Genomic DNA, 13,827 nt, shown 5'->3' with positions numbered 1-13,827 from the left:
TATAAAACAAGATACAAAATATTGCTTAATTGAGTGACTATAATTTTATTTCCTTCTCTGCTTTTACATAATATCAGCCATAGTTCATGTTATGTTCTAGAAGGCTGAGTGTTTCTTTAAATGTAAAATAGACTTATATCACTAGATTCTAAATTTAACCTTGTAATAATGAAGGTAAGTAACATAACTAGATTTAATGGAGAGGCAAATCTAAATAATATTATACATGTAGTCCAATTTCAGTTATTTGAATTTTCTAGCATATCAAGTGTGATGGACTTTCATTCAAAGCCCCAGTATTAAAAAGTATTTTTCAAGTTTATTCAGGTAGAATTCTCAAGGGTCATATTTTCCATTCAGTGCAATTATTTCTGATGCTTCTTAGTAGTTATTTGGAAATTAATAGTTTGTATTTAGTTAGTTAATCTTATTTGTGATTTATAATGAGATATTTGATCACTCTAGTTAAATGAAAAGTTACATTGAACTAGCTTGTAATCACAGTCTTATTTGTGACCTTGGACATAAGAATACCATAATAAATGCAAGTTTTTTTAAAACTTCTTAAGTCAAATGGCACATAGGAACCTCAGAGACTCGCTGTAGCAACAATCCCATGTGATCACCTGTTCTGTCCTGATGTGCTTGCTAACAGGCCTTAGGAATGCTGTATCCCAGAAGCACCACACTGCTGGGGAGAATGGAGACCTTTTCTCCTCAGGGCAGATCCACTGGCATTCAAATTGCTAGGCGCAGTGAAGAGTAAGGGTCTCCATTACACATCTGTCTCCAAATTTAGCTCACCTGGAGAGTTTTGCTTGTTTTTATCTTACAGATTCCCTATGCAGCAAGCTTGATCAGGAAAGAAAAGCTTGGCGCCCATCTCAGCAAAAGCTAAAAGGTGAGCTCAGCAGAGAAAACAGACAGCTCTCTGAATTGCTCGGTTGTGTTCCTCACTGATGTACTTGAGATAACCCAGGGGCTGAGTGGTGCTGCAACCTGTGTTTAAGCCGATAACACTGTTGAACTTCATTCTGGGCCTGGGACTTCCTTAATAAAAAGCTAAGTGCATCTTACAAATTCTGTGGAAATTTTTTAAAGCTAAGGAAATTCTCAACTGAGTCTTGCACATGTGATCTTCATTCTGTTCTGAGGTTTTCTGCTCCTCCTGGCTCCTCCTAACACCCCGATTCCCGGTATGCTGAAGGAAATCAGAATGTCTAAAGCCATGCTTGTTAGGTTTCCTCTTCTTTGCTCTCTTCTTTGCTCAAATTCTTGCTGAAATCCAGCTTTCAGTGAGTCACTGGCAGATGGTGCCGTGAATAACTGCAGGCGACATAGACCTTCGAGAACTGCAGGTTTAGCCGTTCGTTCTTTTATAAAACAGTCCTTGTTTCTCTACAGATGAAGCCAGATCCAATGTCACATATCTGGCAACAATTTAAAAGACAAGAATTCTGGACACCTAGAGGAAAGAAGACAGTAAAAATTCAATGACTGTATATCGGTTCGGTTCAGTTCAGTTCAGTCACTCAGTCGTGTCCGACTCTTTGTGACCCCATGAACTGCAGCACGCCAGGCCTCCTTGTCCATCACCAACTCCTGGAGTCCACCCAAACTCACGTCCATTGAGTCGGTGATGCCATCCAACCATCTCATCCTCTGTCGTCCCCTTCTTCTCCTGCCTTCAGTCTTTCCCAGCATCAGGGTCTTTTCAAATGGGTCAACTCTTCGCATCAGGTGGCCAAAGTATTGGAGTTTCAGCTTCAACATCAGTCCTTCCAATGAACACCCAGGACTGATCTTCTTTAGGATGGACTGGTTGGATCTCCTTGCTGTCCAAGGGACTCTCAAGAGTCTTCTCCAACACCACAGTTCAAAATATTCAGAGTATACCTAAACATTTCAAAAACAACTTTTTGTGATATGGAAGAAGATATATATAATTATTAGAACTGAAGGAATGCAAAGCTAGGACACTGTTGTTTTTGTAGCAATACATTAAGATGACCTAGCAGCTAGAACAGCTAAATCAGGGGAAAACTCAGATGTCAGAGGTGGTGTTTGTGCGTGCTCATGGCCAACTAGGATTGTGGTCCTTTATCAATTTTATTCATTCCCATCAGAATGATTCTACCCACTCCTTCCCTCTGGAACCTATCTTCAACTCAGAATTTAAGGCAAAAAAAATTCTATGCAATGCAGGTTCATGGTTCCTTTTCTTCACTTCATGTTTCTCTTCTGTCTATCTCAAGCTTCCTCTACTCTGTACATATGACAGTTCTACTTCTTGCCATCATCTTATTAGTGATGCATGCATGCATGCTAAGTGGCTTCAGTCAGGTCCAACTCTTTGTGACCTTGTGGACTGTAGCAGACCAGGCTATTCTGTCCAGGGGATTCTCCAGGCAAGAATACTGGAGTGGGTTGCCATGCACTCCTCCAGGGGATCTTCCCGACCCAGGGATCGAACCCACATCTCTTACATCTCTTGCATTGGCAGGTGGGTTCTTTACCACTAGCACCATCTGGGAAGCCCCTTATTAGTGATAATCTTCAGTATTTGTCTTAAACAATTGTACGTATGTCACATTTCATTAGGAGCTCAAAATTCTTTCCAACACTGTCTCTCATTCATATCCTTTCCCTTAATTTTATGCAGAGGGAACCGAGGTATGGTGAAGAGAGATATGATGTTTTATGTCTCTGTTGCAAAACCAGGAAGAGATTCTAGGCCTCCTGACTTTAAGTGCGGTATCTGCTTAGTCCTTATACAGTGACTTCTGTGAGCAGATGTTTAGCAACAGAGTTGCTCAGTCATTCTGTTTTGAGACATTCAGATATTGTCATTCTGTTTCCGTCTCCATGAAGTCATACACTTACACAAATGCACTTGTGAGTTTGGCTTCATTCTGTACATTCAGGTATTTTTCTTAAGTCTGAAGATGATTTGAGGTGCTTTCTTTCTCACTTTTATAGGCCAGGTTTGTCCCAGCAGTGTGAAATAAATACTTTTAGGACATTAAGTCTAATAAATCTTAATGCAGGATATCAAGGTAATCAGAGCAAGAATCATCCAAATGAATATTGATAAACCCATATGTATAAAAGTTTGAAAATGTCAGATGACTTTTCTTTCAAATCAAAGAGTAAATACTGGAATGTGCTTTTTAATTAACCTTTTCATTGAAGTATAGCACATTCACCAAAGCCTATAAATCACCATGAAGTCAAGTCAAGTCATGAAGTCAAGAATTCAAAAATCAGTGAACTCACTTGGGTTCTCCCATCTTGTGCCTCTTTCCAATTACTCCCCTGGCCCCAGAAGACTGGTTTTGCTTGTTTTTGAACTTTAGTAAAGGACGTTATAGAGAACATTCTCTTGTATCTGGCTTTTTTCACTCCACCTTTTGATACATCATTAGACTAGACTGTACTATGATTTATACTTAGGGACTTCAATAAACTCTTCTTACCCATCCACATCCCCAACTCCTCTTCTCTACTTGTCACACGTGAGCTGCTCTCCACCTGCAAAATGAAGACTTACCACCCAGAAACCACGCCTTTGATGGTGGCATAGTGTACAGTGAGGTGGAAAAAAAAAGATTGATTTGTGTTTAGTAAGTAATGCTTCCTCCATGCTGATTTTGTTTCCATCCTTGCAGACAACAGGGATTTCTCTAAGTAGACCCTGGTGCTTTCAGAAGATTAGTGGTTACTTAAATGCTGAGCTAAATCAGCCAAGCAGAGAATCACAACCATATTGTTAGAGGCAGTATTTGATTCTCAACATGCCAAGCCTGCAAGGAATTACCCCAGGAGAGATGACAAAATAAAAATCATTACGCCAAGGGAGAGAGACAAATTCTGTCTTGCTGAGTGACCACAGGTTTCCAAATTAGGGACTGATGCATTAATGTCTTATGCAAGAGTGACCCTTAAGGTAGTGAGCTGTGTTCTTGCCACCCAGTGGATTCCAGTGTGACTATTAAGAGGAGGAAGCTTTTCAAAACCACAGGCAGTCCACTTAATAAGCCGGGCAAGTACTGCCACATATCCCTGCTCTACAAATCCTGTTTGTCCTGCATTAGGACACCAGAAATTCCATGTCAAATCAAAATAGAAGTCCACCCATACCAAGGGACCAACTGTGCCGTTCCATTAGAAGAGCCAAATTGCAGTTTTTAACAATACCAACCTCAAAACTGAGGGGTATACGCTGAATAACTCTTAATTTTCCCTTGGTAACTCCTTACAGATCCATTATCCATGGATTCATCAAAACCTTTCTTCAACCTAGGCATAGCCCCCTTTGGGGCAATGAATTCTATTTGTTTAGCTACCAGCTGTGTAAACTGTAGTTTATTTTATTTATCTTTAAACTACCTCCTAAAACAAGCCCTTGTAGATTAGACATTGTACTGTTCTGTGCATTCGCTTATCGTGAGCTCATAAGTACAATGGAAGTGATTTGAAAAATATTGCAACATGTTGTGCATATTATCCTTTCATCTGGAACTGTTTTTAACACTGGGATTATTCCTGATGGTCTTCCTTACCTTCAGTCCTTAATGTGCCCCAGTTCCTACACAGACCTTACAGTGTAATGTGTGTGAAATCTACACTGCAAATAAAAATGTCGTGATGTTAACACCAATTTAATATTACTTTACATTCTTTTTTCCCAAACTCCCTTTAACATTATGCAAATATCATCCTTGTGACTCAGTGAAACACTTGTGTCTTTCACAGAGAGCAGGATCATTTTTTACAAGTAAAAAGTGAATCATAGGTATGGCTCATTCATAGTCATACAGAAACTTGCTGAACAAGCTGGAAATAATAATAACTGGCATTCACTGAGCACTAACCATGCCAGATACTTGGTCAAATTCTTTGCCACATTTTCTCTTTTGATCCTTACAACTCTTTACGGTTGATCCTATTACTGTCTCCATTTCATACATGAGATCACAGAGGTTCAGTGAGGTCACTTAGCTAGAAAGTGACAAAGCCAGGATTCAATACAGATCTGTTTGACACTACGCCCCTTCTCTGTTTTTCCAGGATCATTGGGCTGGTTTTGAAAGAGTCCGGCTTCTAAATCTGACACTGCTCCTCTATGTCATCTTAAGTAATTTCATTTACTGTCTTTGAGGCTCATTCTTATCTATGAAATGTGGATGGCCAAACTTGATCAAAACCTGCATTAGTTCTAAATGTTGACTATCACTCTTAAATGCCAGTCTTCTGCCAAATTCTCTCTTCTTTCCCACAAATGAGCTGCTTTTATTAAAGTCTGTTCAAAACCCTAGATAATACCCAAGGGTATAACCCACCTACTTTTGGCTTTCTGTCTGCATTTTTCTTCATCACTGATTGCTTCTTTACTTCCTTCTAGAGAGTTTGAAAATGTGATTTTTTTTCCCTATGCTAACAACATCTAGCTCTTTGGTAAACTCCTGTCATTTTTACTGCACTTCTGGGATAACTGCTATTAAAAAATGGCAAGAAAAAGGCCTTAAAAGGATGTGGAGGAATTGTAATTGAACACTTTGTGTTTTCCTTTTGTAACAATAAAAAATAAAGGGTGGGGGCTGGGTAGCATGTCTATTTCTCTCCTCTGATGTCAAACAAAAGAGTCCCCATTGAGAATGAGAGTGTGCTACCATATTTCTGTGTGTGTGTGTGTGTGTGTGCGCGCGTGTGCGCACACGTGCGTGCTCAGTAGCTTGGTTGTGTCTAAGTGCTTTACATCAACTGTTTTATCTTCAAAACAACCTATTGAGAGAAGTACTGCTACTCTCCTCATTCTACAGCTGAGCAGACCGAAATGCAGAGATGAGTCAGTTGTGTGGTCTCACTGCTAACAAGCGGCAGGATGTGAACCAGGTTGCCCACATTTCATCCACTCTCCTCTGACTTGTAACCTGCAATCATGGCTTAATTCACATTTCCATTATCAGTTATAAATACCTGGTTAATAAACTGATCCAGTGGCCTCATTGACGTTGAATGGCAAAATCTGCAGTCATACCTCTAGAGCTGCCCTAACACCCAGGACAAGAAAAACATAACTTGGACCATCCAGCCAAAGCCAGCAGGGCACCAGTGCCTGTAACTGTCTGCCCCTTTACCACAGGCTATATGTCTTATAAAGATAGCCTGTTTTCTATCACAACAAATCACATCAAATTTGCTCACAACAAATCAGAGCCTCTGGAACCCAGCAAAATGATCTTACTGTGAAGTAAGGGTAGCAAACCGGCACGCTCTGATGTAATAGTTCTAGTTTGGCTCAATGTCAGCAGATATGCATAATCTAAGGTAGCAGGCAAACACATGGGGAAAGGAAGATGCTTTCATGATCAGTGTTTAAACATTTTTATCTAAACTGTACTAAAAAGGTCTCCTAGTAAGGATATACTAAATATTACTTTAAATGTTTTAAAATTATCTGATTATATCACACTGAGGTTGTCAGTCTGTGCTTTTTGTCTTATTCCAGGTGCACAAAACCACTTCCTCTTGTGCTCTTGTAAGATACAGCCTGCCCCTGAGCACTTCGGACCCGCACAGAGACTGCAAATGGAAAGGGCTTGGGAATCAGATACAAAATCAGGTTCGGGAGAACCCAAGGACAAGTGACCTCAAAGCAGCGTGGACAACCATGTAAAATAGACTGTAGCGGCCATTCACTAGTGGGGGGAGGGGGGAGCCAACCAGAGCAGTCAATGCTTGTCGCATCTTTTGGTGGAACCAAAGTTCGAGTCTGTGTTTTTAAAGGCCAACCGAACCCAGAGCGTGGGAGTGCTGTTAGCCGACCGGGGTGGGAAACCCATGGACAGTCCCGGGGGATCTCAGGGCTGCACACTTGGAGAGAGCAGCTCTACAAGACTGCCTTTTACATCTGAAGAAGTGATTCTTGGTGAAAAGACAACATGAGACCTGTCCTAGGAGCGGGGATCACGTTTCGACAGCTAGGATGGCATCAGCCGTACCAACCTGCTTTTCCTAGCAAACTGGACAGACGTGTGTGGCCCCTTCCTCTCTGGTACTTTGCCTGCTGTATGAATGAAGATTGTATTCCTCTGGAAATATTTTACAGTCTAATATTGAGTGTAATTAAGAATATAATCATGTTATCAAAAATGGTATTTAACTCTGTTGTAGTTTCTTTAACATTCATGTGGATAAAAAGTCTATAATAAAAAAACTATGAAGTAAAGGTTGTGTTCATGTAGTTAAATAAACATCTGCTTAGGGGCAGCACTAATACTTTTTAGAATTATTTTGCCTTAAAATGTTTGAATACATTATTTTTGGAAATGGAATTTCTTCAGAAATGTTTATTAAAGCCTAAGTTAGCCTTTGGCCATTGTCAGCAGCTGGAGTCCTCCCCATCATGATGGTATCTTTGTATGGATAAGGAAAGGTTCTAAATTTTGGCTATGTCTTCTAACAGTATTGCTGAGGGAGTCGGTAGTGTGCCTTTCTCCTTACTGTGATGTTGAATCAAAGTCCGTGAGATCATTTTATGCCTAAAATTCTGCCTCTCAGATGAAAGAGATAGGCCAAAATGGTGACCCTCTGGAGCCAAGATTTCTAAAGTAATTCTGAGTTGAATGGAAGTCTACTGTGGACGCTCTCCTGCCCTGGAATTGCTAAAGACCATCCTAACTGAAGAGGCATCTCACCAGTGGCATCCCTTGACAGATTTCAGATCAAGTTGAAAATGCATTGCCATGATATTTAATACTTATCCCCCACCGTCTTCATTATCATGAACTATCAATACAAGCTTCACAATTAGCCCACCCTTGAGATAAATTTTCTTATCCTTAGCTGCCACATTAAGAAACCAAAGGAGGGATACTCATTAGTGACTTTCTTCCTAGCCCATGAAGGATGGGAGGCTGGATCAGAGAAGGGATGTAAACAAAGTCCCGGGGTCTGAGGACAGGTCCCCAGTGACACTAGCAAAAAACAACGTGAAGAGGCTGCAGCTGACCACAGAGAGGAGGATGTTCTTCCAGGAGCCGCGGCATGGGGCTCACAGAGCCTTTTGGAAATGACACACATTTCTGAAACTGACACCCATGCTTGGCACGAGGAGAGAAGCTGGTCAGTCAAGTTGATGGAGAATTTTCTCCTACAGAATCTTTAGATTACACGTAGGGATGGAAGCCTAGCATCCTTAGCTTTGTACTCTAAGCCAGTAACACTGGAAGTATAGAAAATTACCAGGAAAGGCACAGACCCGGCTTCATGACCAGCCACAGGGGCAGCGGAGGTCATCTTCTGCAGAAACTACAGGACCAGATAACTGAAGGGTAAGGGCAGAAGCTCCAGAGGAGAAATAACTAAAGATTTGCAGATGAATTTAAAGTCTTTTTCTTAAGCTGCCATGTAAACAAGGCGGGCCACAGTATATAGGGTCGCAAAGAGTCGGATACGACTGAAGCGACTTAGCACGCACACAAGCAAGCCTGAAATGTCATTTTTTTCTTTCCAATTGCAGCTTTATTTGTCTTAGAGTTATTAGTGCTAAAATATCAGCAAATGATCTTGCAGCAAAAGAAAAATTAGAACCAGATAGCTTAAAATATGTCTGAGAGCCTAGACAAGTTATTCATGGCATAGCCCTGAATTGAGTTAATGGTCAAGCTCAGAGTGGGAGACCATTGACCTCTGCTGCTAGAATGCTGAAACTACATTACTGCCTTGTGGATCTCCAGTTAAATTCCAGGTTCCATGGAAACCCAGCTCTGCGTCTTTCCTTGAGGGTTGGAGACTCCTGTTTCCTTTTTCTCGTGGCCTCAGAGTCCCCCCATCTTCCAAGGTTTTTTGGTTTTTTTTAAATCAGACTGAGTCTGTTCCTCACAAACACTGGCGCTTATCAATCCTCCGTGCAACTCTGAAGTTATGCACCAAAATCTTCAAAAGGAAATCCAGCATATAATATGGAAACATCATTAACCCATTTATTTTCTCGTTGAGCAGAGTAAATGCCTCCTGTCTGTTCTAGCACTGTATCCTAGCAATGCTTGATGATTCTAAGTTGGAACAAAAAGAATTTGTCCCTAAAACTGGATGTGATTGTGTTATCTGAGCTGCCTTGTGGAAACAGACAGAACATCCATCTAGAACACCACATGGGGCTAAAAATAAAGCTACCCTCCAGAAGGACAAATAAAATCCTTGGCTCCATGAAATGACAGCCAAAAAGCACTGTATTCTTTACTTCAACTATTTTATCATTCCAAGGTTAGCCCAGATATTAGTGAATGTAGAATATGAACATTGCAAATAAAAGTTCTGTTTTAATTCCAAATGAAATTATAAGATCAGAAAGGGCAATGGCAAATCAAAGCAGAAGTCCCAGCCCATTCTATTGGGATAGACTAGACAGCTCAGACTGATGATGCTTTTGATCCTCAGAATGCCTGAGAATTGCTCATCTATTTGCCACAGGCAAGGAGAATGGGACATCATATCCCAATTTCCTTAAATTGTGCAAGAAGTATAGCCTCAGCTCTTTGGAAAATAGACAAGAATTTTCTCCTAGCTACAGGGGATATAAATGAGCAGAGAGGAACACTTTGATTTACAGGTAAGAGTTTAAAGCAGTGTTGGTCAGCAGTGAGGAAGGTCAGAGAAGAGGAAAACCATAGCCATTCGTAACCACGTCATTCATTGGGGTGAAAGTGAAAGTGTTTGTTGCTCAGTCATGTCCGACTTTTTGCGATCCCATGGGTTGCAGCCTTCCAGGCTCCTCTGTTCATGGAATTCCCCAGGCAAGAATACAGGAGTAGGTAGTCATGCTCTTCTCCAGGGGATCTTCCCCACCTAGGGATCAAACCTGGGTCTCCCGCACTCCAGGTACTTCCAGCCAATTTCAGGCCTGATGAAGAGAGCTCCTTTGTCTCTCTCTACAAAGTTGAGTGCACAAAGCTCAAGTGTGACCATCTTACAAGATTCCCCATACACAACTTACATCACAGTTTGCAATTATACACTCTTTCTGGGGAGGTATACACTGTAAACTATATAAGGGCAAGGAAGGTTTGTTTCAGCTCACTACCATCTCCCTAGTACTGAGAATAGTCTCTGGCATGCAGTAGCGACACAAAACATTCTTTGCTGAACAAGTTGAGTGAATCTCATTTATTTTATTTGGGCCACTCATAAGAGCCACTCATTTTACTGTTACTACTTTAAACTCAAAGAATTTTGACATTTTATTTGGTTTCAGGTGCCTCTATGTGGCAAACTGCCAGTTGCTCTCCAACAGACTATTCTCAGATGGCAATACACCTCGATAAAGGAATACCTTTCCCAGCTTACATGCTGTCAGATGTGGCCAAGACGATGGAGATAGAAATATGTGGAACTTTCAGGAGGGTCCCTTCCAAAGAGTTTGATTAGTTAAGCAGTGTTTCTCTTTCCTGATGTATGTAATATGGAGGAAGCCTCAGAAGTCTTCTTGGACCATGAAGGTGATTTTTGAGACAGCAGCTATATGCCAGTGTGGCACAGAAGGATAATAGAAGCTTGGGTCCCTAACAACTACTGAGCCCCCATTCCAACTTCCAAGCTTCTTTTGTATTGGAGAGAAATGAGGTTCTATCTTGTTTAACCACTGCTATTTTAGATGTTCTGTTAACTCTAACTGATTACAAAACCCTTTTCACTATTTGGGCTCTCTGATCAGCCAACAGTAACACAACTTCCTGTTTGTGTGACAACTTTCCAATACATATTTATTCTGGTTACATCATTTTACCTTATCATTAGCCTGTTGATTTAGCTAAAGGAAGTCACAGGGTTTTGAAGTCCATTTAGTTGCTGAGTAAAGTGTCAAATCCAGTTCCATGACCATGGACAGCTTTTCCTACTCAATCTCTTGGCTCCATCATCACAGCTGAGCAGGTTTACAACCTGTCTGGTATCTCTGACTGCAATATAGACAGGTAAAGATTAGAGGGCCCTGATGCTGGGAAAGACAAGGCAAAAGGAGAAGGGAGCAGCAGAGGGTGAGATGGTTGGGTAGCATCACTGACTCAATGGACATGAATTTGAGCAAACTCAAATTGATAGTGAAGGACAGAGGAGCCTGGTGTGCTGCAGTCCATGGGGTCACAGAGTCAGATATGACTTAGCGACTGAACAACAACAAAGATGGGGGAAGGGGCTGGACCTGAACCTGATCTGCTCCCCAGAGTAGCAGCGAAACTGGGTTGGGAAGGTACACTGTCGGAAAGGCAAGTAAAGCCGTGGCCAGGTATGTAGCCGGGACCCCACAAGGGAATAGAGCTCCACAGCACAGGCGTCTCTGAAGCAGGAGGCTACTGATCATCATTACCCATGATCACAGGCCCCTGCTGCTGACTTGGCCTTCGTGGGCAGATTTCAGCCTCAGGGAAACACACCACTGAGAACAAAGAGTGTGGTGAGGAGCAAGCTTACTCCTTGGCTCTGGGATGTGCCAGGCGGAGAGAGATTTGGCTCAGGGACCCATACGGATGCTGGTTCTCCTATTCAGAGGGCAGCGAGGTAAGCTTGGGATCAGATGGCAGCCCTGGGACTCCAGAATTGGGCCACCACACAAGACTAGAAGAGAGCTAAAGCTTTCCAAGTGCCTCTTGACTCCAGGCTCTGAAGCAGTATTACGGCTTTGGGAGGGGGAATAGAAAGAGGGCTGGTTTGGAGCTGAGAAAGGATGGGAAGAACAATAAGAGCTGAAAATATTTTCTGCAAATTTCCAGACCAGGCCTAGTATACATGTAATTTAGAGGTAATAAACTCAAGTTACCTAAAGTAAATAATCATTCTGAAAATCCACAACTCGGTCCTAAATTAAGAACTTCCCTGAAAGCGTTGGTAATAGCTGGAGTTTTCAAATAATAAAATTCATTCTTCTCATCCAACTTTTATATCATCTCACTATTAAGGACAGTGGCTTCCTGGATGATTGTTAATGATGGCTTTCTTTATTATATTTTAGACCATTTAGCAAAGTTTATTGATTTATACTTCCTTGTAATTAGTTGTAGTGATTAAAATAGCTTTTATGGCCCTCTAGAGATTGACTTTATAAAGAATCAACATTTCCCCCAAATCATGTGCTTTAAAAACATGGTTAAATACTCTTTGAATTCAATACTAAACCATCATTGGTGAAACTGTGATTTTATATGTAGTTGCTTTCTCATCCTCTACTTATATGGCACTATCGCCCAATTACTTGGCAGCCAGTAATAATAAAAGCAGCCAACTTTCAAGGAGTGATGACAATAAGTGGAACATTGTACTAAGTGTCTTAAAGCATTATTTCATTTAATCTTCTCAACAACCCTCTGAGGCAGAGACTACAGTTCTTAACTATTTAATTGAAACTGGAAGGAGTTAAGTCACTCAGCTGGTAAGTGGAAAATCGGAAATTTGAACCTTTCACCACTGTGACATTAACTTCTGCTTTTAACCACTAAACTCCCCTGCTTGCTGCCAAGGGAGCCAAGCAAGACGCCCTGTGCACATGGGTGAATTGGGAGTCCCCTGACTGACATAATCTGAAGGGTGCTAGAGACCTCTCATAAACAAAAATATCTCCCCTCACCAACTTCACTTGAAGGTCAAATTCCACCAGTGAGCATGATTCTTTTGACTTAGGTATTATATGTTCCTAGAAAGATAAATACTCTTAAGACCGTGCTACTTGAAGTACAGTCTGTCATAGAGCTAGAACAATAAAAATGAAAATACAGAAATAAATCCTAGTGACCTTGGGTTAGGCAATGGCTCCTTAATTATAATACTTAAAGCAGAAGAGACAAAAGAAAAATAGGTAAATCGGACTTCATCAAAATTACAAACTTTGGTGCTACAGACGATACCATCAAAAAAGCAAAAAGAGCTTAGAGAAAATGTTTGCAAACCATGTACCTGACAAGGGATTATCCAGAACATGTAATGAACTCTTGGGAACTCCCTGGTGGGCCAATGGTTAAGTGCTTTCACTGCCGAAGCCCAGGTTCAATCCCTGGTCAGGGAAATAAGGTCCCACAAGCTTCACAGAGCAGGGAAAAAAAAAAAAAAAACTCTTACAACTGGATAATAAAAAGATAAATAACCCAAATAAGAAGTGAGAAAAAGATTTGAATAGACATTTCTCCAGAAAAGATATACAGACACCCAATAAACACACGAAAAGACACACAGCATCATGAGTCACCAGGCAAAGGCAAATCAAAACCACAATGAACTCACTTCAACTCATTTCACCTCAAAATTCATTTCACATACAGTCACTGTGAAAACAGCTTGGCAGTTCCTCAAAAAAATTAAACATAGAATTACCATATCACTCAGCAATTCCACTTACAGGTGTAAACCCAAAGGTATTGAAGACAACTATTTAAATATTTGTATACAAGTGTGGTAAATAGCAGCACTATTTACAATAGTCAAACTGTAGGAACAACCCAAATGCCCATCAACATGTGAATGGATAAACAAAATGGGGTGTATACATACAATGAAATATTATTCAGCTGTAAGAAGAAATGAAATACTGACACGTGCTACAACATGGATGAGCCTTGAAACTATGCGAAATGAAAGAAACCAGGCATTAAATGTCACAGAAAGCCGGATTCCATTTATATGAAATACCTGAAATAGGCAAACCCATAGCAACAAAAATTGGATTGGTGTTTTCCAGGGCCATAGGGAAGGGAGAATTGGTAGAGACTGCTTAATAGATACAGGGTTTTCTTTTGAGCCATGAAAGTGGGAACCAAATAGAAAGTGTTGTTCACAAAA

At 40.9% G+C, this 13,827-nt stretch overlaps 1 protein-coding gene across 2 annotated transcripts in view; it reads left to right on the top strand.

The window, feature by feature from the left end:
• Positions 1-7,230, top strand: part of SKOR2 (SKI family transcriptional corepressor 2) — a 54,298-nt gene extending 47,068 nt beyond the window's left edge. Inside the window, exons 7-8 of one of the 2 annotated variants that reach the window (XM_043889234.1) lie at positions 836-901; positions 6,512-7,230. In XM_043889234.1, the coding sequence (XP_043745169.1) occupies positions 836-898 (63 nt within the window). In that variant the 3' untranslated portion in view covers positions 899-901; positions 6,512-7,230. The remainder of the gene's footprint in view (positions 1-835; positions 902-6,511) is intronic. The other variant, XM_043889235.1, reaches the window with a different exon arrangement.
• Positions 7,231-13,827: the final 6,597 nt, after the last annotated feature.

The sequence above is a fragment of the Cervus elaphus genome, chromosome 27, assembly GCF_910594005.1.
Source record: "Cervus elaphus chromosome 27, mCerEla1.1, whole genome shotgun sequence".
NCBI lineage: Eukaryota > Metazoa > Chordata > Mammalia > Artiodactyla > Cervidae > Cervus > Cervus elaphus.
This window is presented reverse-complemented; position numbering and strand designations above follow the sequence as displayed.